The sequence below is a fragment of the Crocodylus siamensis genome, chromosome 4 (assembly GCF_052110815.1).
Source record: "Crocodylus siamensis isolate JL-2025a chromosome 4, ASM5211081v1, whole genome shotgun sequence".
Classification (NCBI taxonomy): Eukaryota; Metazoa; Chordata; order Crocodylia; family Crocodylidae; genus Crocodylus; species Crocodylus siamensis.
In genome coordinates, this window is record NC_143398.1 from 236,638,459 (window position 1) to 236,663,579 (window position 25,121).

At 45.7% G+C, this 25,121-nt stretch overlaps 2 protein-coding genes across 5 annotated transcripts in view; one reads left to right on the top strand and one right to left on the bottom strand.

Annotated features, from left to right (window-relative positions):
- LOC149867692 (TGF-beta receptor type-2-like) overlaps positions 1 to 22,274 on the bottom strand; it is an 80,418-nt gene extending 58,144 nt beyond the window's left edge. Inside the window, exon 1 of one of the 3 annotated variants that reach the window (XM_090045959.1) lies at positions 22,137 to 22,274. In XM_090045959.1, coding sequence (XP_089902085.1) covers positions 22,137 to 22,191 — 55 coding nt within the window. In that variant the 5' untranslated portion in view covers positions 22,192 to 22,274. Of the gene's footprint in view, positions 1 to 3,749; positions 4,085 to 19,190; positions 19,306 to 22,136 lie in introns of those variants that run through there. The other 2 variants (XM_090045961.1, XM_090045960.1) reach the window with 2 other exon arrangements.
- Positions 22,275 to 23,112: 838 nt separating this feature from the next.
- SNX4 (sorting nexin 4) overlaps positions 23,113 to 25,121 on the top strand; it is a 53,541-nt gene continuing 51,532 nt past the window's right edge. The window contains exon 1 of one of the 2 annotated variants that reach the window (XM_090045964.1): positions 23,113 to 23,245. In XM_090045964.1, coding sequence (XP_089902090.1) covers positions 23,162 to 23,245 — 84 coding nt within the window. In that variant the 5' untranslated portion in view covers positions 23,113 to 23,161. Of the gene's footprint in view, positions 23,246 to 23,408; positions 23,542 to 25,121 lie in introns of those variants that run through there. The other variant, XM_090045965.1, reaches the window with a different exon arrangement.

Sequence of the window (25,121 nt, forward strand, 5' to 3'; positions counted from 1 at the left end):
ACTGGAGATCAGGTTTTATCTTCAGTTGCCACAGGAGCCCCACCTCTTCAGAAAGTAGCCCGAGGAACCTGGGGTGGGTCAGGGATCCCTGAAATCAAAGGCCAGGGTTTCTCATGTGCATTTATTACTGAGAATAAAGTATGTGCTCTGATACTCTGTGTTATGTCCAACAAGCAGCTGCTGTGGGTCTGTTCAAAAAGAGATCATCCAGAATTAGAACCAAACTGCTTTGCCCGAGGAACTTTAAATACTTGTGAATTCTGTGGGAGTCTTGGGAGCAAATGCATCCCAGATGGTACCACTGGGAGCTGGATTGGGAGGAGGGAGAGGGCAGTGATACTCTTCTGAGCACAACCCACAAGTTCTGCTCCACACAGCTGAGAAGTGGGTCTCTAGATTGTGCAGCTGTTCAACTGATGACTGTGCATGCCCTTTGGAAGCCTTGAGTTCAGCTTCTCACCAGGGGTTTCAAGTATACCCATAGGCTTTGCTTGATGAGGTTCATGGTCCCTGCTAGATTTCTTGAGCTTGACTTCCTTGGAGACTCAGATGCCCAATGGGGCTCCTCTAGCTTCCTCCCACTCTGCAGACACATTGAGATGTTGCTATTCCAGTTACACTCAGCTTGTGTGTTCAAGGTCGTCCGAACAATCATACTGCAACAGAGCTGGGATATATATTTTTAAATTATTACATGCTAGAGAGCAAGATGCCACTTCGGATGCAGTATACCATACCACTATGTGCTGGCCCAGTCAAAGTCCTATTTATCAGCATCTTATTGAAGCTTGAGAAAAACCTGCAAGTTTTCAGATCAGCACAGATATAAGAGTTTATTTTTGAGAAAAAGATCATAGAATTTTAAGGCCAGAGCAGATTATAATGATGATCTTATCTGAACTCCTACGTAATACAGGCATAAAATCCCTGCATTGAGTCCAGAGCGCCTAGATGAGCTACAGTTCATTTTTTAGAAGAACATCTAGTCTTGATTTAAAGACTTCAAGTGATGAGTAATCTACCACAGCACTAGGGAAATTGTTTCATTCAGCAATTGCCCTCCCTTCAGACAGCTGTGCCTTATTCCTTACAGGAATTTGCCCAGTTTCAGTTTTTAGCATTTGGATCTTATGGTGCCATTGCCTGCTGGAGTGAAAAGGCCTCTGCTATCAGAAACCTCCTCCCTATGCCATATTTATACTACACAGGGAGTATTTATTTGCTTAGGTCACCTCTTACCTCTCTCTGGGATAAACTAAATAGATTGAGTTTTTAGTTACTCACTGGAAGGCAGGGGTTTTTTTTTAGCCCTTAAATAATTCATGTGGCCCTTTTGTGATCCCTTTTTAGTTTGTTTTGGAAGTGTGGACACCAGAATAGACCCAGCTCTGTGTACAAATGGATTTCTAGTCTTCCTACACCCAGGCTCACTGAAGGTAAAAACATATTCTATAATCAGATTTTGTGTTGAAACACAACAGGACAGTTTCCTGTCTTCATGTTCAGCTTAAAAAATGCTGCCATGCAGCTCATCAGGAGCAACAACCACAGGAAAAAGTATTAAGGATAAATATTTTCTGAAGGAGAATCTGGTGTGTCTTTGTATAACTGACTAGTGAGAATTAAAGCCATCCTGTTACTGTATTCTCAACTATGCATCAAACTAGAGTCTTTCAAGCAGCCTGTTACATTATCAGATGATCATTCAGACAAATCGCCAATTAAAGGGGTATGAAAAGGGCTGCTGGAAGCAGAGAATCAGCCCAATTCCATTCCCAGTTGTACTGGTGAAAATCTGGAGTACTTAAAGACAGTAACAAAGCCTTACAGGAGCATTGCAGTTAGCAATTACTTTGGTGTAACTGAGACAGAACCCAGGCCATTTTTCTTTCCGATATGACTAAGAAGGCATCAAAATCATTTCAACTAAGACAAATTACTTTCTGGTTGCTGCTAAATGGCTAATTCAAATGACCTTTAGACATTAATCTATATACATTTAGGTATTTGTTACTTTAAAAGTAATCAAATGCATATTTTAATCCACTTTGGTAATGAGGGCTGGGGATTTAAAAGGAGCCTAAGGGAATTAGGTGCCCATCTCCTTTTGAAAGGTAATAGGATTTAGGCACCTACTTATGATATTTTGAAGATCTTGTACAGTTAAATCCAGTAAAACAGACTTTTCCCCCCTGCAATACGACAGTACGGATCAAAATACAGAGCTGTTTAATTGGCTAAAATATGGAGATGTTTAATTAGCTAAAATTAACACTCATTGTTTTTGGTCACTTGACATTTCAGATGATCTCTGTAATGACATTGTGATTTGATTTGGGCCTTTTTGGATTTAAAGCCTGCGTTTTGAAAGAGGGAAACCATAAGTTAAAGAAGTTCAAAACTGGGCATTTCTCAAGGATAATTAGTGGTCTCTTCTCTTACCCCAAAACAACCCCATGCTATGCTTAAAATAATACCCTTCGGTACTTCAGTTAGTTTTGCTCAAATTTGATTATCTTAGCAGTCTCTTCCCAGTGCATCATCCCTCCCCCTAATCTTCAGAGCAGCAGTTACCATTTGATCCGTCAGACCAGCATTGATATCACAGGTAACATTTTCAGAGGCTCTGAAAATACTTCTCTGACTTGACCTTTTCACTTCCTCTGTTTTGCTCTGTGAAAGTCATCCATCGCACTGTGCACCACAATTGTACATACACAATTTCTCTATCAGTCATCTTATTTCATGCCCTTTTACTGTTGAGAACTTGTACATGGATGCTCATCACCAGTCAGCTCATTTAGGTGTAAATAAAGCGAAATGACAATCCCAGAGCTTCACTGCACGAAGCAAAGAGCATTTCCAGTTACAGTGTAACATCACACATTGAGTGAAACTGGTCTGTGTTTAACAAAAAAAAAAAAAGACTTCACCGTAAGAATGTTCCAGTGCCTGTGTGAATATATAAATATGCACTATATATAGATATATGAATGTATACATATATATTGGCATTGTATATACAGAGAGACATGCATACATACTTAGTGGACGTGGACGTAATGTCCATTTATATACAAACCTATCCCCTGTTATGGAGCAATCATAAAGATATAAACACAAGATTAGAACACAGAAGGGCATGGTTTCAAGCCTGGATGGCGGGGGGTTATTTGCAATATTAACAAAGTACTACAGAAAGCTAAACAGAGTACTTATTACAAAGAAATCTTTACGTCAGGGCTGGAAGGGGTTGCTGAATAACCAGATGTTGTTGCAGAGACAGTTTTTAACCTCCTCTTAAATAGACTGATTAATTCTGCATCTTTAGTGGAGCTGATAGAAGTCCTACATCTGAGCATCTGGACACTGTTGCAGTCAGATCATTCAGCAGTGTACCTCAATTGGTTTTAATCTCCTTCAATAAAATAAAGATTTCCAACAAGCAATGCTGACCTATATATATTTTCCTACCATAAACACTGACATCTGTGAGCAGCTCTGAGAAGGTATGCAGAAACATACACCAAGTCCAACGTTTACCAGTTTTTATAAGAGAAATATACAGCTGATTTCCAAGCCAGCATTCCTACCAGAATTTTATACTGTATTCTCAGTGATTTCAACCCTCCAGCTAATCACTATCAAGGGAGAACGCAAAGATTATCTGCTGGAGAAAGGAAAAACAAATGACCGCGATGAATATGCTTCTTAACATTGCCTACCAGAAGTTTTTTTTTTCTACTTACAGAAGGCTAGCAGCAGTAGGGAAATCAGACCCAGTCTCTTCCAGTAATCCATTTTCTGCCAGCAACTGGAAATCCAGCTTCACAGTTCGGATCAATTCATCCTCCACCAGTCCGACCAGTCTCCTGTGTTTTTCCTATCAACCCAAGACTCCTGGTTTTGTGGAGTTTCTGGCTAAACTTACAGGGAAGGCGGATCCAGCTGTTTCAAATCCAGCTGTGTGTGGGGTCCGCCCAGGAACTGGAGTTTATGAACAAACTAAGCCTGACTCTCCGAATATACACAAATATGGGAGGGGGAGTGAGAGGGGAAGTGCTCTGGCTCTCAGACGAGAGTTTGATTTTTCTGATGACAACACTAAGCGGCTTCCAACCCCATACTGTCCAAGGCTCTTTAAAGGAGTCCCTAATTTCTGTTGCATGTATCTAATCAAAAAGTTCTGTGTACAACCACACGCCCTTTTCATTAGAATAAAATGTAGCATGTAACAGTTGCATGTGCCAAATCTTTATTAATTCAAAGTTTTTCTTCCCTTTTTTTAACATTAACTCTACTTTCATCAATGTATTTTAAATGATTTGTTTTAAAAACACATGACTGCAGACTGGATCGCTTTTGGAAAGACCATTACAGTATATGCCTAATTTTGGACATGTTGATGCAAATTAAGTATATTTTCATGGTTTCCTTAATCAGAACCTGCAATAATGGTGCTTAGCCTTTAAATAGCACTTTTCTTTACAAAAATCTCAAACTGTTTTGCAGAGGTGTGTATGAAATAATATATTTCCCACTTTTCAGAAGGGGAGACTGGTGCTGAGAACAGAATGGACTTGCCCAAGTTATTAACACAGTCGGTCTGTAGCAATAATGGGAATAAACCCTACAATCTGAGCCAGCGTTCTGTCTACTGAAACACCTTGAGCCTGGCAACGTGCTCTGGTAATGATCAATGTAAGTGAATGCAGCAGAAAAAGAAATGATATCACCCAGCCTTTTATGGCCAAAAACTTACCCTGTGTTGGGGCTGGTCTTTTTAGTTATTAATAGGTGCTAAATCCATAAATTTACAGATGTGTATATAGCATTGTAAACATAATGAAGATCTGACTTTGCACTTATCCATTTTATAGTCCATGAATTCTGTGCATCAGTGCGTGTGTAATATGTACACGATAAGTGCACTGCAGCGGGTGTACATTAGCAAGTGCTGACTTCAGTAAGAACTGAAGGATTTGTTCCACATTTTTGTACAGCATCTTTTATAGTAACTGCATCCAAAAATGTTTTATAGAATCGTCTGTATAAAATATACAGGTTGAGAGTTAACACTCTCTTATCCCTTCGGGTGAGAAAGAAAGAAGGGTGATGAGGCAGAGAAATAGAGCAAGGCTGCTCCTTGATGGACAGAGCAGCAGAGGAAAAGGCTCTGGCATAAATAGTAGAGAAACTTGTCCTGGAGAGAATGGTGGAAGCCGGGCTGGGTCAGCAGAAACGCTAGGTTTATGAGAGAGACAGAACAAGTTGGGTTTAGCTGGGTTGCCCACGTAGGGAAATCTCCTGCTTATACTCTCCAAATGCTTAATTTGGAAAACTGAGGAAGCCCTGGTGGCAAAAGGGAAAAATATTTTCAATCAATTGGAGTCCTTCAATCAAGACAGGAAATATTTCTATAAGATATGCTGCAGCTCAACCAGAAGATAATGGGATTTCAGGAATAACTGGGTGAAGTTTTCTGCCCTGTATGATGTAGGTGGTCAGATCAGATCATTATAGTCATGACTTCTCTTAAAATCTATTAAATAAACGGTGCTGTTTGATAAGGGTTATATTGAAATATCATCAACAGTTGAGAACTTTAGCAAGAAATGAGAATAAACTAGGCCAGGCACTCAGTGGGCATAAATTGGCATGGTAGACTTGATTGCCATTGGGCTATAGTATTTTACACTCTCCCCCCTGCCACTTGAATCTGCTTCTGCATGTCTAAGTACCAGAAAATGGCTAATGACCTTGTAAAAATAAACTATTTTTCAACCCAGAGAGTAACACACTGAAGATTTAACAAGGCATTTGCTGGGCAAATTGAATTTGGGCAAATTGAATGAATTCAGTTCACAAGGTCCACAGTTCAATTCAGTTCAGACGTCTAAATGTGACATGTGTGTATGTGTAAGTGGGAGGCAAACATCCCAGATTATTCATGCTGGATGTTAACGCTTTGTTAAATCAGGAGAAATCCCCCGTGGAGGAGGGAAACTTGGAGAGAGATGAGGTCCCCAGCAGGACCCCAAAGGAGCTTTAAATAATGGTGGAAGCTGACAGGACAAGGTCATGCAGTATGGTTAGTAGCTGTGAGTTTAGCCAAATTGCAATGCTGGCTATTTTGAATTTTTTTTCCAGACCTCATTAGCTGGAAAATTAACAATGGGACTGGAACAGCACCCCAGAATCAAGCACCCCATTCTCCAGGCAGGCTTGAAATTGGACTCTGCATGAACAGCTGAGTTTTGCTAACAGTCCCTAATGTATAGACCTAAACAAAACCAACTCTGAATGCTACTGCATTCAGAAGTAGCTAAAGTCAGCATCCAAATTTTCCAGATTAGGTTCATCTCTCTTGAAAACTAAAAACAGGTAAGTGGGATGACCCACCCCTGTAAGGTAGGTTCAGCCCTGGTAGTGTGCCATCCAGCCATCCATGTGCTAAATCAAGCATGTAGGGCCATGCAGGACCTGATCCCAGTGCACAGGGGCCAGGAGGGAGAGGTGGGGGGTGTGGGGTCCCCAGAAGCCAATTCCAGCTAGGCACTGGGGCCTTGTGCTCCCTCCACCCAGCTGCCATGTGCTGGGATCAAATCCCAGGGACCCCGGCAGCCCCTGCCCAGCCGGAATTGGGCTCCAGTTGGGTGGAGGCTGTGTGGCAACATGAGGCTGTGAGGCCCAATTCCAGCACTCTGGGGTACCACAGGTCCCATTTTGGCTTGCGGACCAACCCTGTGTCATGCATCTGGCCTGCCAAGCCAAAACTGTGGGCACTTCTTTAAGGATATAAACAGACATTGCTAAATAAAGCAGATTCTCTGTGTCAGGACAGCTGATCCACTTCATTGGGTGAAACACGCTGCCTGTTGTCCCAGGGCCCAATTCTGTGGAATAACAGGTGATGTCTTCCCTGCTTACAGACACCCACCTTGGAGATGGCTGGGGCACATCTCTGTAGGAGGGGAAAGCCAGGCAGGTGTTCCTGGGGCTTGAGGGGCCCAATCCTGCATGGGAATTCCTGGGGTGCACAGGACTGGGCATCTCAAGCAGGAAACGCCTGCCTGCTTGTGGTGTCTGGGCTTTGGGCTGCCTGCACTCTCGCACCATAAAGCAAACAGATGTCTGCTGCAATCAAGTGGGAGAAACTATTACCACCTTTGTCACAGCCCCAAATTTGGGGCATTTATGGTGCAATAAAGGGTATAGGTGTCTGTTTGCTTGGCCTTCGTGCCACCATAATTTTATGGAGGCACAAGAACAATGCCTGTTCCCAACCCATAATCCAGCTGGGCATCTGTGGTGCCTCTGCTAGTAGAGGTCATCTGAGAGAGATGCTGATGTAAAACATCACTCTGCTACCTTGTGCCCCTGATGCACACCAGTGCTTTTCCTGGACAGTGCTGTCCATTTCTGGGCCTGCATTAACTATATCTTCCATACCTCTTGGCCAGACGGCTTGTATTGCTAAGCTTCTCTTTGCAAACTTCCCACTGCTGGGACCCGCAATCTGCATTGCGCCACATCTGTCCTTTTCTCTTTAAAATGTAATATGCTTAGATTAAATCTTCCAATAAACTCTACTTTCTACGTAGATCTGCTGAGCTGATACTATTATTAATCAACAAAAAAAACTTACCTTTGAAAAGTTTTACATATATTTTTCAGATGAGGAAACTGAGAAACAGGGTTTAAATTACTTCCCCAAGGTTAGTAAAAGACTGATTAGCTAATAGCACCTAATATTTCAGTGCCATAGCCCTTACTTATTTTTCAGAATTTATTCAAATGAAAGGAAAAAAACATAAAGTTTCTGTGCGTTTTGGCTGAATAAGGACGGAGCACAAAGGAAGAACTTCAGGATTTGGCCCCGAGTGTTGTAATTTATATTACAGTTCTTTGCTTCATAGACAGAACACAATGAACTTTGGAGCAAGAGATTTTGGAAGGAAAAGGAGATAAATGGTATTTTTTATTGTTGACTTGTTTATGTCTTTTGGTGTAAACTCCCCTGGTCTTCTAGTAGAGGTCTGGACAACCTCATAACTCAAGACATGCTGAAGGCTGGATTTAGAGCTGAGGAAAAAACGGTTCCTGCAGGACAATTTTAAATTGCATTGTGGGAGTCATTTTTCCTAAGTTTTCACTAGGTATTGAAAGACATTTCCTAGAGAACCAAAATAAGGCTTCAGCTACCTGAAACAACGTACTATGTATTTAAACAAAGGAGAAGGGTCCACTGGGGTTTCCAGTGGTGGAACTAGGGACCTGGCAGTTAAAAGTGCTGCGATAAGAGGTTGCAAAAGTAGAATGTGGTTTCAGTCACCCATCTACCAGAAGGGATACTCAAGCTTCTGCGTGGCACAATCTGGTACTGGCATAGGGCCGGTGTGACAGGAGTAGCAGGAGCAATGCAAAAGGCTTTGGCGACAAACCTATAAAATAGTAGGTACCCTCACTCTAGGTGGGTGCAAAGAAAATCGGCTGGTGAAGAGAAGCATAGCTGACAGCTCCCTGTGCTAGCTAACGTGTAGCTTTAAACAATCAAATCCTCTTACTGATTGTTATTCCACCATAGAAGTATTAGTTTCCATCCCACTTTAGTGATGGTTCTTTCTTAGCCACAGAGCTGGCAGCAGCATTGCGTACAGAAGTGACGGCTGAGCCACATTTTGCCATTCTGCTCCATACAGGTTCTCATGGCAACCGACAATCTTTCGGTGGTGCATTAGGAAATGTGACTAACATGTCACGCATGGCTCACTCTTCAGCATCAGTTGATACTTAAGGGACCTTTGTGTGGGGAAGGACAGCGAGGCTTGGCTTTAGGTTTTCAAAATACGTTCCGTGAGCATCTTCGTGCAAGGAGTGGTTTTAGCTTTAAACTTTCAGACTGTAGGGCTGAACAAAATGTATACTTACTGCCTTTTTTCCTCTAGACCAATACAGCTACAACCTGGATACCTGACACATGGAAGAGAGTGAATTTTAGCTCCTCTTTTTTTTTTTTTTTTAATTAAATCTTCATATTTGCCCAAGCAGGAAGCAACTGGGACCACCTGAAACCTGAGATCCTGCCTTTGTTTCAAGGTAATTTCAGTCATCACAGATCCTCACAGGAGATGAGAGGTTCCTTACCAGCTATGAACTGACTGCCCAGAGGAGTTTCCCATCTACTGACCCCTCTGTGAAATCCTGTGAAACATGAACTTTAATTTCTACCCAGAAGAACTTTTCCAATCTTTTCTCCAATGTCTGATGAAGGGTGTTTGTGCCCAAAAGCTTGCAATTAATTTTTTTTCCTTCAAAAATCTTGTTGGTTTAATAACAGATATCCATCTCTACTATGAGTCTCGACCACCGTTTTACTTTGAGTTCCGCATTCTCAGTTTTTATTAAAAAATAAATAAATCCAAGAATTTTTCGGGGTTTGTTTTTGAAACATAAAAAACAGGATCATATCAGGATAAAAGAAAGAAAAAGAAAAAAAATCAGTTTAAATTGGAAAAATCATTGGTGAGGGAGGGAGGGAGGAAGGCGGGGACTACAGAAAGGACCTAGCCAGGCCAGAAACCTATGCCTCAAGTAACTAGCACAGTGACACGTTTATCTTACCAGCACCACCCGTTTTTCAGTTCAAATCCCTGGCACAAGTGGGGAATAACTCATACTGGTTAACAGGGATTTGAACTGGAAAACAGGTGTGAATCAGTAAAAACTGAACGACCTGGACCCATACTGTTCAACATCATTCATAATGAGGACACTGGAGTCAGAAATGGACTGGCCAAGTTCGCCGATGACACCAAACTTTGGGGCAAAGCATCCACGCCAGAAGACAAGAGGGTGATTCAGGTTGACCTGGACAGGCTCAGCAAATGGGTGGACGAGAACCTCATGGTGTTTAACACCAAAAAATGCAAGGTTCTCCACCTTGGGAGGAAAAACCTGCAGCATCCTTATAGGCTCGGCAGCGCTACGCTGGCTAGCACTATGGAAGAAAGGGACTTGGGGGTCATCATTGACCACAAGAAGAACATGAGCCTGCAATGAGATGCTGCGACTAGTAAAGTGACCAAAACGCTGGCTTGCATCCATAGATGCTTCTCAAGCAAATCCTGGGACGTCATTCTCCCCTTGTACTCGGCCTTGGTGAGGCCGCAGCTGGAGTACTGCGTCCAGTTTTGGGCTCCACCATTCAAAAAGGATGTGGAGAAGCTTGAGAGAGTCCAGAGAAGAGCCACGTGCATGATCAGAGGTCAGGAAAACAGACCTTACGATGACGGGCTCTGAGCCGTGGGGTTCTTTAGCTTGGAAAAGCGTAGGCTCAGGGGTGATCTGGCCACCTGTAAGTTTATCAGGGGTGACCACCAGGATCTGGGGGAACGTTTGTTCACCAGAGCGCCCCAAGGGATGACAAGGTCAAACAGTCATAAACTACTGTGAGACCGTTTCAGGCTGGACATAAGGAAGAATTTCTTTACCGTCCGAGCCCCTGAGGTCTGGAACAGCCTGCCATCGGAGGTGGTTCAAGCACCTACACTGAACACCTTCAACAAAAAATTGAATGCTTATCTTGCTGGGATCCTATGACCCCAGCTGACTTCCTGCCCTTTGGGCAGGGGGCTGGACTCGATGATCTTCCGAGGTCCCTTTCAGCCCTGATGTCTATGAAATCTGTGGAAAAATAAATAAATAAATAAATAAATCAGGAAATTTATCGGGGGGGGGGAAATCGGTGAAAACTGAGAATGCAGAACACTACGTATACTTGATTCCAACAGGAATTGAGTTCTTTTAAAGTGGTACTTTGGGTGTTGATTCATCCTTCTTACCTCCCAGCACGCCCCCTCTTCCTCTACAAACACAGTCCCTTTTCATATTTGAGACACCGCTAGAAAATCCAAATGATTTTGGTAGTCCGTTAGAACCTGGAAGTCTCAACAGTTCACCGACTCCTTGATATTTTGCAACCCAAGCCCCAAATCCTGCAGTTTTTACTCAGGCAAACCCACCCTGACTGAAATGGGAGCTTTGTGTGAGGTAGCAATGCAGGATCAGACTTCTCCATCTTTAATTCATACACCAGGTTCTGATCCTGATCAGATATTGAATGTACTCCAATGGCACTGATTAAAATGGGAGTGCTGAGCACTTGGTGTCCAACAGGAAAAGTTCTCTGTATTTCCTTGCGTCTGTGCTAGTATTGCTAGCAGTACTTTGTACGATTTATTGAAATGATATAAATGGGCTCTTGGCTTGTTTGCGTACAGGTTGCCAGCACCATTCAGTATGGAAAACACCCAGCCTTGAGTTGTCATATTTCATTCCATTGGTGTGGCTCATTCAGCATGTTCAGTGATACTTTCAGGTGGACAAATTGCACCTGGAGAACGAATACGCAAAACTTATTCTAGGGACCGCTCAGCAGGAATACACGTGTTCTATCTTTTGGGTGAACTGTGCACCTTTTTGCACTGTCCTACTGTCACGGAGTCACAGAGGTGCCCCGTGATTGTGAGGGTGATTGGCAGAGTTGCCAATCACTCAGGCAGCTCAGGTGCTGGTTGCCAGGGCAACCAAGTGGGTCACCTGGCCGGAAGGGGGCAGGGCCAGGCCTTTATAAACAGCTTAGGCCAGAGCCTGCCACACAGTTCCCTTCTGGCTGCTGCAGGAGCAGGAGCTCTGCGGCTCAAGCTGAGTGGCCTGAGTTGGTGGTCGCAGCCTTACTCTACTAACAGGCTGCGATGATGCAGGGAACAAGATCACCCTGACTGGAGGTAGGACTGAGAGCCCTGGCAGGGCTTGGAGTTATTGTTAGGCGTGTGGAGCCTCTGTTTATGTTGTAGCCAGAGGGCTTGAGTTTACGTTACAGTTTACACCGGAGGACCGGGTGAGGCTGTAGGGGAGCGAGGAGGCCTCAAGGGGAGCTCCCCAACAGCTTGGGGGTTCCCAGTGCCCGGTAGGGGCACAGTTGCCAGCAGGGCACTATTGTCGGTGCCGCAGGGCACTGTATTGCGCCAGGGAGGCGCGGTGTGCGGGGTTACAGACCCCAGCCCATAAGGGCGGTGTTGGGCCAACGGACTCAGAGCGGGGTCAAGGCGACAGGCACGGCTGCGAGTGCCTGAGCCCCTAGCGCAAGGCGTGCGGTGTCAGCCCTCGAGAGGGCAAGGCCCCGGAGCGGGGCAGAGACAGGGCGCGAGGCGTGCGGTGTCAGCCCTCGAAAGGGCAAGGCCCCGGAGCGGGGCAGAGACGAAGCCCAAGGGGCAAAGCGCAGAGAGCGCGGTAGAGGCCCCGGAGGGGCGAGGCCCCAGAGAGGGGCCGAATAGCCAGGCATAGCTAGCCACCCAAGGGCGCCGAGGCTAGAGCGGCGGGAGCGAGCCGGCCCAAGGGCGCCGAGGCTAGGGCGGCGGGAGCACCCCAGACACAAGGCAGAGCCGGCGATTAGCTAGACGCCAGCGACGAGCCGGCCCAAGGGCGCCGAGAGACTAGGGCGGCAAGAGCGAGCCGGCCCAAGGGCGCCGAGAGACTAGGGCGGCGAGAGCGAGCCGGCCCAAGGGCGCCGAGAGACTAGGGCGGCGAGAGCGAGCCGGCCCAAGGGCGCCGAGAGACTAGGGCGGCGAGAGCGAGCCGGCCCAAGGGCGCCGAGAGACTAGGGCGGCGAGAGCGAGCCGGCCCAAGGGCGCCGAGAGACTAGGGCGGCGATAGAGCCGAGATCAGGGCGGAGGGAGTGTGCCGGCCCAAGGGCGCCGAGACTAGGGCGGCGAGAGCGCTCCAGACCCAAGACGGAGCCGGCAATTAGCCAGGCGCCGGCTAGAACCCGGCCCAGGGGCGCCGGTGTCAAGCAGCGCTAGCGAGTCAGACCCAGGAGGCGCCAGCGAGTTGCTGGGCGCCAATAAGACAGGCCCAGGGCACGGGAACGGGCTAGAGATTGGAGCCCGACCCAAGGAGGCGCCAGGTGGGCGAGGAGCCCCGGGGCCCCAGAGAGAGAACGAGGGCACCCGAGGGGCGAGGGACCATCCAAACGTCCCCAGAACAGCTGCGAGGCTTGGGGCGTGCTGAGGGGGAGGTTTGGAGGCACGCATAGCCCTTAAGGCGGGACGCACATAGAGACCCCAGTCGGGAATAGGGACAGGAACATCCAGACCATCCACTAGGGAAACTGGCAGCCTCCACATCATATATTTAACCATCGAAGTCGTGGCGGGCGAGATTCTGAGGGTGCTACGTCACCCTAACGTGACGGTAGGGGGCGCTAGGAGGTTCACGGCTGCCCCTAGCCGCCGCTCCCTCACACCTACCTAGCTTCCCTAGGCACTGCCCACCTGCATGCACCCTTCGCCTATCTCAAACTTGCAGCAGGAGTCCACTGGTTCTCATTGGGCACGTCTACATGAGATGTTTACTGTGGAGCTGACTAATCCGGCTGCAGCTCTGGTCCAATTATACTCAGTTCACAGAAGACCCACCAAGACCGAATCAGGACTGAATTTGTTCCTCTTTTCTAGTTCCTAATCTTTTCAGCTGTTCTTTTGTTCCCCTCATCACCTCAGTTTCTTCCCATAGGTCCTTGGTTTTGCTTTGCTTCATCCTCCTTACTGCTGTAAAGCTTCATTGATGCCACTGATCACTACTGCTTTCCTTCAAAACTGACATTGTGTTTGGCCCTCTCCTTGGTATATGTAGGCTCAGTTCTGCTCCTACTGAAGCAAGCAGCAAAACACCTGCTGATTTTGGTACGACTGAGACTGGATCTCTGCTTCTCTCTAGAAGATTTCCAGAGAAGACTTGCTAGTTGTTTCCTTTTAAAAAAATTCTTCTTCCCCATCTGAAGGATTTGGATTAAAAGCAAGCACTGTGCTACTCTTACAGACTGGTCACATACTTCTTGTTTATATTGACACTAGCACAAGGACAGGGATCATAGGCCGAGTGTGGTGAAGGATTTCTTCTTGATTCCCTTTGGTCTCATCAGGCACTGCCCTCGCCCTCTCTTGGATTCTATCATGATTTAGCATGTGGCCACGGCCATACTCTCATACTCTGTGAGCAGCATGCATAGACCTTTCAATGCTAGACACACAAAACACCATTCCTTGGGCTAAAGAACTTTTTCTGCTGGCAGGCTTTGTCTGTGGCTACTAGCCACTAGAGGGAGCGATGATGAATTGCAGAGCCAATCTATTGAAACATCAGCTGACACTAGCAGTATTAGTATTATTGCGGCAACCTCTAGGTCCGTGGTTTTCTTGACCTTTTTTAGACACGAGGCACCTTTGAGTAGACCTGAGGCACCCCTCGGAAAATGCCAGCTCTTCATTTTCACTCTTTTCTAGAATACCAAAAAGTAATGGACAAGTTTTTCTGTTGCAAAGAACTCAGAAAGTTCATAATTATGGATTTCTATTTGAAATTGCAGGGTTTAACCTGTGAATCACGTTTGCAAACGTAATGGTGCTAACACCGTGTGACACTCTGTGGAACCCACAAAAGGATTTTGAGGCAGCCCAGGGTGCCATGGCACCTCAGCTGAGAATCACTGCTCAAGGCTCTCCCTACAAGCTGTCCCCAGCCCCATGGATGACAATATTGAGCAAAGAACATGCTGCAGGCAACATCATACTTTGTTTTTCCTCTGTCAAGGTTTAGTTTAATTATGTCACCGCAAGCAACAGCAGAGATTTTCGAGGTAACATGTAGCTTCCAAGCTATGGGTTGATAACCAGCTATATAGATGTTTCAGTTGTGAACCTGGGCCCCGTTTTGCTAGACACTATAAAAACACATGGCTTCTATCTTTGGGAATTAGATTTACCAGTTAATTGTTTCTTGCTGCGGGCAATGACACGGTTCGTTCTTTGGTTCTTGATAGAGCACAAGTATTACAGGAACATGCTGAAAGAATGGTTATTTTTATTATTCTAAAACCTCCTAGATGCCACACATTGTTTTCAAACTTTAACTGGTTTAATGTGTGTGACAGTAATGTGTGTGACAAACTCGGAAATGTTTGTATTTTTATTAATATGGTCCATGTGTTGCTTGAAGATAGATTCTATGGAATTAGATAAAAAGGGGGGTGGCTGTTAAAGGTTATAAACTGGAGAGGTTATACACAGGAAAGGTTAACACAACAACACAGATCCTTAAGAAAACCAAGATCCCAAACCCAATGTTGCCAACTTAGCAATTTTTTCACTAGATCTAGCAATGTACGGGGGTGCCTGTACGGATTACGGATCCTGTGTCAGTTGCTATTTGTCATACTTAGTAATTCTCTAGTGCATGGGTGTCAAAGATACAGCACATGGGCCAGATCTGCTGTGCAGAACTGTTGTCTGGCCTGTGCGGCCAGAAATTTAGTATCAGGGTAGCCCCATGGCAGTTAACACTATGGACATCTACCCCACTACAAAATCTCTAGACTCATGGGCAGCCCCACAGGCCAGATGACCTGACACTGTTCCAGATCCAGCCTGTGGCCCGTCTCCCTGCTCCAGGTCAGGCCTGGGGCGAGCCCCATGCTACTAACCAGCCAGTAAGGGTGGATGAGTTTGACAGCCCTGGTGTAGGGGCATTTCTGACAATATCAGAAGATCTACTTAGTGCCATCAAGTGAGTTTGAGGTTTGACTGGTGAATTTCTACTCTCAGACCTTAGGAACAATTCTCCTACGTATGATGAATATTAAGGCATCTTGGATTGAGATAGCTAAATGCTACCCAGGAAGTCCCAGACAGCGGACATGCATGTTGACAGAGAAAAAGCAGTAAAGAGGTATCTTCTCATAACACAAGGTCTTGAACTGAGGTTTTAAGTCCGATGAACCTACCTAAAAGGTTCCTCAAAAACTTAGGCTCCAACCTCTCTCGTATACCACAGCCGCAAAACACTCAGCAAAGAACAACAAAGTGCCATGGGAAAACAGCAGGAGAGACAAGGGTGCCACTAATGCCTTCACCACCTCCATGGCATGGGGTAATTTTAGAGAATTAAGCCCATGCATGCAACATAGATTAATGTCTCATGCTTTTATGGAACTCTGGAGACCATCAAATGTAGTTCATGTATTTATGCACCAGAATACATACATTCACTACCCAGAAGTAGGTAGTGAAAAATCACTATTTCTCTAGTGAATACAAAGTGCAAATGATATTTTTTTTCTTGTGTAATTATACATGTAATTCTCTTACATGTACACCAGGCCACAGAGGATTGATGGTTGCTTACTGAAAAGTACTGAACAGCAGCGGTAACACTAGCAAAATCCAGCCGTATGTGTTTTCCTCTATGCTACGTTAGTTCCTAGGGAATCGGTGCTAATTACTGGTTGGAGCTGAGGAGCCAAGGCTGTGGGATGCCAGTCTCATCTCTGCTTGGCAACCCCCAGCAAGTCATTTAACCTTACTCTGAACCTGTTTTCCTGTATGCAGAACAGCTGTAATGATCTTTGCCTTTCTTACAAACCATTTCAGATGCGGTGTGCCGAGACATGTGACAAATGACTATATCCTGCAAAGCCACAGTGCAGCTGAAGATGCTGGATGTTCACTAAATGACTGCTCTTTTTGTGCTGGTTGATCTGGAGGTCATGTTAGGTAGCATTAGGGTCACTAGAGTGCAGCTGATTAGCTGCAATACCTACTTGAGCCCCTTTCGACATGTACCCTGTTCATACTTATTTTTTCTAATATTTTTTTCCATCTTATGGATTTGCTGAATCTTGGCTCATAAGCATGTTAAGAAAATTCATGTCCATGTATAGCTTTGAAGTCACTGGATGAGAAGTGATATAAGTGCAAATAGTGCTGTTTTCATAAGAAAAATAGCTAAATCAAAGTTTGATATACTATATGGATATTGCACAAGTATTTCCATTATATCACTGATATGGATCAGAAAATTTCAGTATGCACATCCTTCAAATGCAAGTGTAATTGATACAAGATATGTATCTTAATGTACATCTTGAATAAACACATAGAAGACCACACCATAATGGAAAACAGATTTTGTGCTACAGTGTGCAATCATGCATTTACATCTAAACTGAACTTTGGGTTTATAAAACAAATCTTAAATCAATCACACTCAAAGGACATATCAGCAGCTCGCATATTTATAAATTCCAAGAAACCCTTTAGTGAAAAGGCTTGGGAAACATGTTTCTACTAGAAAGAAGGGGGGAAGGGTTGAGGTAACAATTTAAACAATCTGGGAAAAAAGTTGAACAAACACTGAAGACAACAGAATAGAAACCAGATGCAAGATATTCATTTACTGCATCTTCAAAGAAAGTTTTGAGCTTTATTTTAAATAGGGCTGAGAGAAAAGAATAAAGTATTGATGAAGAACATACCCATATTCATTTGTGGTTAATACTAGAATTTTGACTCAACAACCCGGCCTGGAGGGATAAAAAGTGCATTATGCCAATGACAAGCCCACAAATGAGTAAAGAAACAAAATAGAACTTGGTTAGAGGGGTAAAATCTTGGAGGAGGAGGAGGGAAAATGGGAAATTGCAATATCATCATAGGAGAATCTCCTGAATATCTGGAGGTGTCTACACATGCATATCAGAAGTGTGAAGAATAAATGGGAGGAGCTTGAAATCTTGGTGTAGAGCCACAAGTATGACATAATTGGCAGTTACAGAAACTTAGGAGCTAAGCCACAGTAAGGGAGGACTGGTAGGAAAGGACACAGATTTATCTAGAGCCACAGTGGCCAAATCACGGCTCGTCGGCATGGTACTTGTGGCTCTCTGGAAACTGGCCGAAGCCCTGCTCACTTCTCCCGAGGTGGCTCTAGGGGGCTGTGTAGCCTAGAACCTCCCTCTGCTCTGGGTTTCCCTGTGGGCAGTGCCCTGAGCCCACTCTTCTCCTTCCTCCTCTTCCTCTGGGACTGCCAGCTCAGGCACTGGACTGTCAGGACGGGGACGGCAGTATGCTGCTTACCCTGTGGTGCGCTCCCCATGGAGAAAGCCAGGGCAGCTTGGCGCTGTGGCGGCAGAAGCCCAATCCTGCAGCCAGCAGCCAGCAGCTGCCGGCAGGAGTGGGGTGGAAGGGGGAGAATATAGTTAATTCCGTGGATGAAGGAAAGGGAAAGTCCTATCAACAACTAGAAGATGAGGAATGGATGCAGGAGCTGATGTTTTTCACCGTAGTATCGACAAACTCTCAACCTGTCTCTCCAAGGGAAGGATAAAATTATTTCTAACTTGACTCAGACAGTTTTCAGCTTCCAGAACAAGGTAAAACTTCTGCAAAGAGTCACAGTCTCAAGAGACTTCAACCACTTTCACCATTCAAGAGTAGGGTAAACTCATTCCCTGAAATCAAAGTAGAGGATCGCAAACTTGAAGAATACAGTCGTAAAGAACAAGGACTGTTTGAGGGGTGTAGGTTGTAGCTGTGTTGGTCTAAGGACATAGGCAGACAAGGTTTTTTGAGTAAATCTGATGTCTTTTATTATTTTATTTGAGTTGGTCTAATAAAAGATATCAGATTTACTCAAAGAACCTTGTCTGCCACAGACTGTTTGATGACTTTCAAGCCAGGTTTGAAGACTTGCAGAAGTTGAGATCCTCTTTTGCCTTACTTGTAAACCTGTTCTTGGTTGATGTGATCAAAGATGGCTGTCGGACTCCAAAACCTGTGGTGATGAACATACCTGCTGTGAAAATGGAACTACAGGAGCTCCAGGAAGGCCAGGCTCTAAAGATGATCCATAAATCGGAGTCTATGATCAAGTTCTGGAAGCAGGTTCCGGAAACAAAATACCCTCAACTCAAGAAGGCTAACATGCAACTCCTTTCAATTTTTGGCACAACGTACTGCTGTGAAGTGCTGTCCTCAGCGATGAAGTTCATAAAATCAAAACGTTCAATCCTTACAAATTAATATCGGATTTACAACTGTCTTGACAACTAATAAACCAGATTTTAAAATACTTAAAGCCATGATGGAAGCCCACCAGGTCTCTATGTCTACCAATGTTAATTATTAATGCTATGTTCATAATTAAATAGAAATCCATGTTTAAAAGTCATGTATGTCTGGTGGATGTGAGGCTGGTGGCTCAAACTCTTGAAGACCACCATGGCCATGCATGGTAGCCAAAATGCAGCATGTGTGTGTGTGCATATGCGTGTGCGTGTGTGTTGGGGCAGTTACCTCTACTCCGGGTCACTCAGCACCCTTCCCATTCCATCCTAGGCTCTCTCGCTCTTGAACTTCGGTGGAGGATCAGATGTGGCTCCCAGGGCAAGTAACTCTGGCCACCCCTGTTCTGGAGGAAGGGTGGGAAAAAAGGAGGGGGCATTACACTGCATATCAAGAACAAATATGGTTGGTCTGATGTTTAGGAAAAAGTGAGACGCAGAGTTGACTTATGTCATTGGGTAAAAGTAGAAAGAGAAAAGAAGCAAGTGTAATGTCAGGGTACAGGTCTTCTCTCCACCCAAAGTGGGGGGGGATGGGGGATGAGGCTTTTATTGGACAACTAACAGAAGTACTCAAAAATAGGGCCTGGACTTTAATTACAGCAGGACAGAGAGAGCACGTAAAGTTCTTTGACTGTGTTGGGGAAGAAGCCATTTGAGAGTGACTATCTGAGATCTGATTCAGGCTAACAGCAAAGAACTGTTTGAGAACTGAAAGTTGGAAGGTAATTTAAGTAACAGTGATCATGAAATTATAGTGTTTGCTATTCTAAGGAAAGGAAAGCATGAGAGCAGCAGAATAATGACAATGGGCTTAAAAAAGCAGGGAAAGTAATAGGCAGGGCCTCTTTAGAAGGTAATCTAAGGAATAAAGGAGAGCTGGCAGTTATTAAAAGACTGTGTGAAAGACACAAGGACAATCTATCTTGAGGTGGAGGAAAGATGGGAGTACCCTAAGGGACCTATATAGGTGCATCAAAAGCTCTATAATGACCTGAACACCGAGAAGGGATTGTATAGAAACTAGAAATGGAAATGAACATAAAGGAATAGGACAAGCATGAAGGGAGTAAGAACAGATCTGTTATTTTAATAGGACAAATACTGGACAAAACAGAGAAGGCTAAAGTATTCAAGACCTCCTTACTTCAGTCTTCACAATAAAAGACAATTATGACCAGGTACTTAACACAATTAACGTTAGCAAGTGGACACAAGCACTGGCCACAGCATAGGAGAAGTTCAGTTAAAGAATATTTCAATATGTTATACAGACGAGGTTCTTCTGGTGAATTTGATAAGTTTTATTAGACCAACTTAAATAGTTGTGGGGAAAAAATTTTAGCAAGCTAAAAAAAATATTTTTTCCAACTATTTAAGTTGGTCTAATAAAATATATCAAATTCACCCAAAGAACCTTGCCTGTCCTTAGACCAACATGGCTACAACCTACACCCCTCAATATATGTTAGATGTTTTCAAGTCAGCAGCAGGTCCTGATGAAATTCACTGTAGGATACCTAGGGAGCTGGCTGAAGAAGTTTTTGAACCAGGTGCAATTATCTCCAAGAACTTGAAGACTATGGGTGAAGTCCCAGAGGGCTGAAAGAGGGCAAATATAAGTGCCTACCTTTCAAAAGGGGAAGAAAGGAGGCAATTATGGATTCTAGGCCAGCATTGATAACTAGAAGGATTCAGTAACAATTTTTTAGACAATCAATTTATAAGCAGCTGCAGAACAAGCTGATAAAAACAGCCAGTTTGGATGTACTGAGAACAAATGGTATCAAATCAATCTAATGTCCTCCTTGGACAGAGTAACTGGCTTGGTGGATATGGGGAAAGCAATAGATGTGATATAACCTGATGTTAGGAATGCTTTTTGAGACTCTCCAGCACGACCATCCTGTAAGCAAATTGGAGACATATTGTCTAGATCAGCGGTTCTGAATTGGGGGTACATGTACCCCCAGGGGGTACGTGAGATATATTTCATACAGTGACTAACACAAGTCGAAGGGCCTAAAAAAATCTTGACAATTTGAAATCGCCGGCATTTTTTACTGCTGTAAGATCTGCCTGGGTATGGAAACCAGATATCCTATCCTACTCCTGCTCCATGCCTCAACCTCACACGGGAAAGGTCACTCCGAACACCTATCACTCAGTCGTGTAAGGGTGTATGTGAAGTCTCACTCTGAGACTGAGGGGTACATCGACTGAAAAAGGTTCAGAACCGCTGGTCTAGATGAAGGTGGGCGCACAGTTTTCAACTCACCTTCAGCCAGTTGAAAAACCTCACTCAAAGGGTCATTGTCAGTGGTTCACTGTCAAACTGAGAGGTCCAGTGGCATCCCAATGATGTCTCTATTGGGACCAGTACCATACAAAACTTTAATTAATGACCTGAATCATGGAATAAAATGAACACTTACATAAATTTGAAGATGTCAGCAAGCTGAGTGGGCTTGTAAGCACACTGAAGGACAAGATCAGAATTCAAAATTATACTGATACATTGGAAAAGTAGTCCAAAATCAACCAGAGGAACTTCACTAAAGAGAAGCGCCAGGGAAGGAAGATTCGCACACACAAATACAAAATGGAGACCAATTGGCTAGGTACTAATACTGCAGAAAGGATGTGGGGGATCACAAATTAAATAAGTGTCAGTGATGTGACGTGGTTGCAAGTGGCAGCCTGGGATGCATGACCTGGAACGTGGTATGAAAGGCAGCGTCTTCACCATGCTCGGCAGTGCTACCATTTATGTACATCCTCTCCCTGGTCCCACCAAATCCCAGACACAAATCGATGCAGTCACCTTAGGGTGGTGTTGAACACCTGCTAATAAGCAAGGCTGAAACAAAGAGCCTGAGCACCATGCTGCATAAACCAGGCAAAGCACATACATCTCAGGTGCAAATCTACCCTGCCTTCTGCTTGATGTCAGACATATAGATATAGAGATACAGGCGTAGAGATATTTATATCTATAGAGCTAGATATAGATATAGAGCACAAGCTTTCGTGGACCCAAGTTAACTTCATCAGATGCTGTGAAAGGACTATAGTACAGGCGGTCCTCGACTTGCAACGTTTCAAGTTACAAAGTTTTGCACTTACAATGTCTATAAATTGATACCTTTTCAACTTTACAATGCCAGTTTCGACTTACAACGTTTGATCCGATGTGACGCTACACCAGCGAACAAGTTCACCGTGTCGCTCATCTCCCTGGAGAACGTCTGTCCAAACTTCCTTGGACACTTCCTTTAAGAAAGCAGACGAGACTCCAGAAGAACCTGCAGCCAAGACTCCTGAGACGTCTCCAGCCAAGACCCCTTCAAAAAGTCCAGCCAAGAGCCTTTCAAAAAGTTCAGCAAAGTCACCTCAAAGAAGTCCTTCCAAATCAGTATGATTGCTGTTTACAATATAAATACATCAGCATTGCTCATTTATAATTCATCGAGTACAAAATTCTGGGGTATTTTTAGTGAAAATAGGGTATCAGGCCTGGGTTCAGGAACCCCCATTTATAACATTGTTTCTTACGAGAAAAATCGGTTCAGAGTTATAACGTTTCAACTTCAGACACGGTTTTCCAGAACCGATTGTGTTGCAAGTCCAAGGACTCCCTGTATGGGACCAAACATTCGTTACCTGCGAGGTAAATTCGCTCTGACGCGATCGGCGTGGTGGGAGCCCGCCGGCATCGGCTTTGGGCCGTGGGGCATCGCGCGCCAAAATCAAGTCTCCAGTGCAGATCCGTGCTCGCTGTCGGCGACACGCAGTCCCGCGGTCACCATCCCTGTTACGACAGCAGTGGGCGAGTACTGAAAATTGTCTCGTAAAAGTGGTCAAAACGGGCCAGGGGGTCAGCACTGTCTAGGCTTTTTTTTGCGACACAGTGGAGTTTCCAGGGGCATAACGCGAGGCGCCATCCTCCATAACTTTTGCAAGCCGAGCGCTATACAGCTCGATTATAAAGTGCGTGTGTGTCTGTCGAGATCTTCCTGAGCTTCATCAGACACGCATGTACACACGCGTGTGTGAGGGGAGCCGAGGGCAGGGAAGATTTGCACCCTCCGAACCACCGCTCCCCTCCTCCTCGGGACACCCGGGTGCCTCAGGCCGGCGGAGGCGGTGTTGGAGGCGGTGCCGGCGGCGCAGGCGGGCGGCGAGCCGGGCCGAGCCGAGCCCATGGAGAGGAGCCGGGAGGACGGGCCCGAGCCGCCGCCGCCGCCCGGGGAGCCCGCGGCCGAGCAGCGCGGCCGAGCCGCAGCGGTGAGGGGCTGAGGGGGGCTGCGCGCCGGGGCGGGGCGGGCAGCGCTGCGGCCTAGCAGGCCCGGCGGATCCCCGTGCTCGCGTAGCGCCGGCCGCCGCCATCCAGGCTCCCTCCACTGGGCGCCGCCTCGGCTCCCCCAGCGCGCGGGGACGAGGGGGCTGTGTGGGGCCGGCCTGGGTTATGCGACTTAGTTAAGAAAACAAACCTTCCTGCGAAGTGCCCCGATATATTGGGTTATTTCCTTCCCTGCGGTTGTCAGGAGCAGCCCCGTGCATCCCCACGACCGCCACAGCAGGTGTGTCAAGGTCCCCTGGTAATTGGCCCCTGCCTCGTTAGGGTGGAAGTTAATTATCTTATCCTCCAAATGCTCAGGAGCCTCTGGACCCTTTTCCTGACTGTAGCTATGTGGGGAGAAATATTTGAACCGAACCCTCTCCCCCCCACCAAATACATGGGGCTGGCAACGCGAGATGGTCCGGGATGCAATATGTGCATTTAAAAAGCAATATTTAGCTCCAGAGACAACGTAGGGGGCGCTCGGGGCGTAGGGGTCAGCAGCTACTGGTTCTCATTATTAGCAGTTAATTAAAAAATGCAGCTGCTAAGATAATTATTCTAGGTTGCTGCAGTCAGGTTACTTCTCTCTCCGGTTGACTCCCTGCTTCCCATAGCGGCAAGTAGGAAACCTTGACTTTTAAAAAAAAATATATATATAAATCTGAATTCTGTGTTGCATTTTTATTTGTTGCCTAGACAGAAGCAGATGCTGTCTAGCACTTCAAGCGTGCAAATTTGCAATGAAGTTTGGCCACTATGCTAAACTTGTATTGTGATCAATTAGGAGGACATGCTGGATCCCTTCTGTGGTTTAACATGCGTTTGTCCAGATTCTCCACTTTTTGTTCACCTTTTCCTGACAAGACCCCCATAGGAATAATAACACTGTAGAGGTGAAGTTGAAGACAGCTGTGGCAGAGCACCAGGGGTGTGCTTGCCACTTAGTGGCTGTTGAAGTCTGCCAGTCAGCCTGCCTGTGAGCAGCAGGGAGAAGCTTCTCCCTCAGGAATCATTTTAAAGGGGAAGATAAGTGGCAGAGCACCTCCAGTACTTGCCACTTTAAGGGCTGAAGCAGGCAGCTGGCAGGTGCTTGATGAGGGTGGCCATTTTCAAACAAAGGTCAGCCAGGCACAGCGAGGAGAGCAGGCAGTTTGCTTCCAGCAGTCAAGGAAACAGTATCATCTGGCTCTCTTGCTAACCAGGGGCACCTTAGAGGTAAGGGTGGAGGTTATGGGGATGGAGGAGGCCTTATTGGTCCTGGACATGATCTGAAACTGTCCCCCTGCTGCGGTAGGGAGACCTGGTGGCCCTGCCATTGGCAGGGTAGGGCTATTTAAATGCCAGAACTGAGAACCTCCCCAGTGTAGGGTAGGCTGGGGTGCCTAAACCCCTGCCCCCACCATCCAGTGGGTTACCGTAACAGCAGAGGGAAGTAGGGCTAGGCATGCCCATGTAAGGCACCTGAGCCTGTTAGGTGTATAAGAGCCTGGAGAAAGGGTAGTGGGGCCAGGCCTGCCTGTACAAAGGGTACCTGACTGAGCCTGTTGGGTGAAAATCCTGCAAGTTCCAGGAAGGGGTGAGAAGAGAGGTAAGAGTTGGAGGGCCTGGTATGTGCCCAGAGAGGAGACTGGGTGCTAGGCCAAGTAAGTTGTGGCCCTGGTGAGAGGGATGAGTAGGTTGCAACCCCGGGGAGGAGGGCTGGCTTGGTTCAGGTAAGCCTTAGGGTGCCTAAGGCCGTGGAGGTGGTGGAGTGAGAGCTGCTTTTAAATGGGGTGTCATCAGACCTTAATGGGAACAGCTGGGGTGTGATATCTGGCA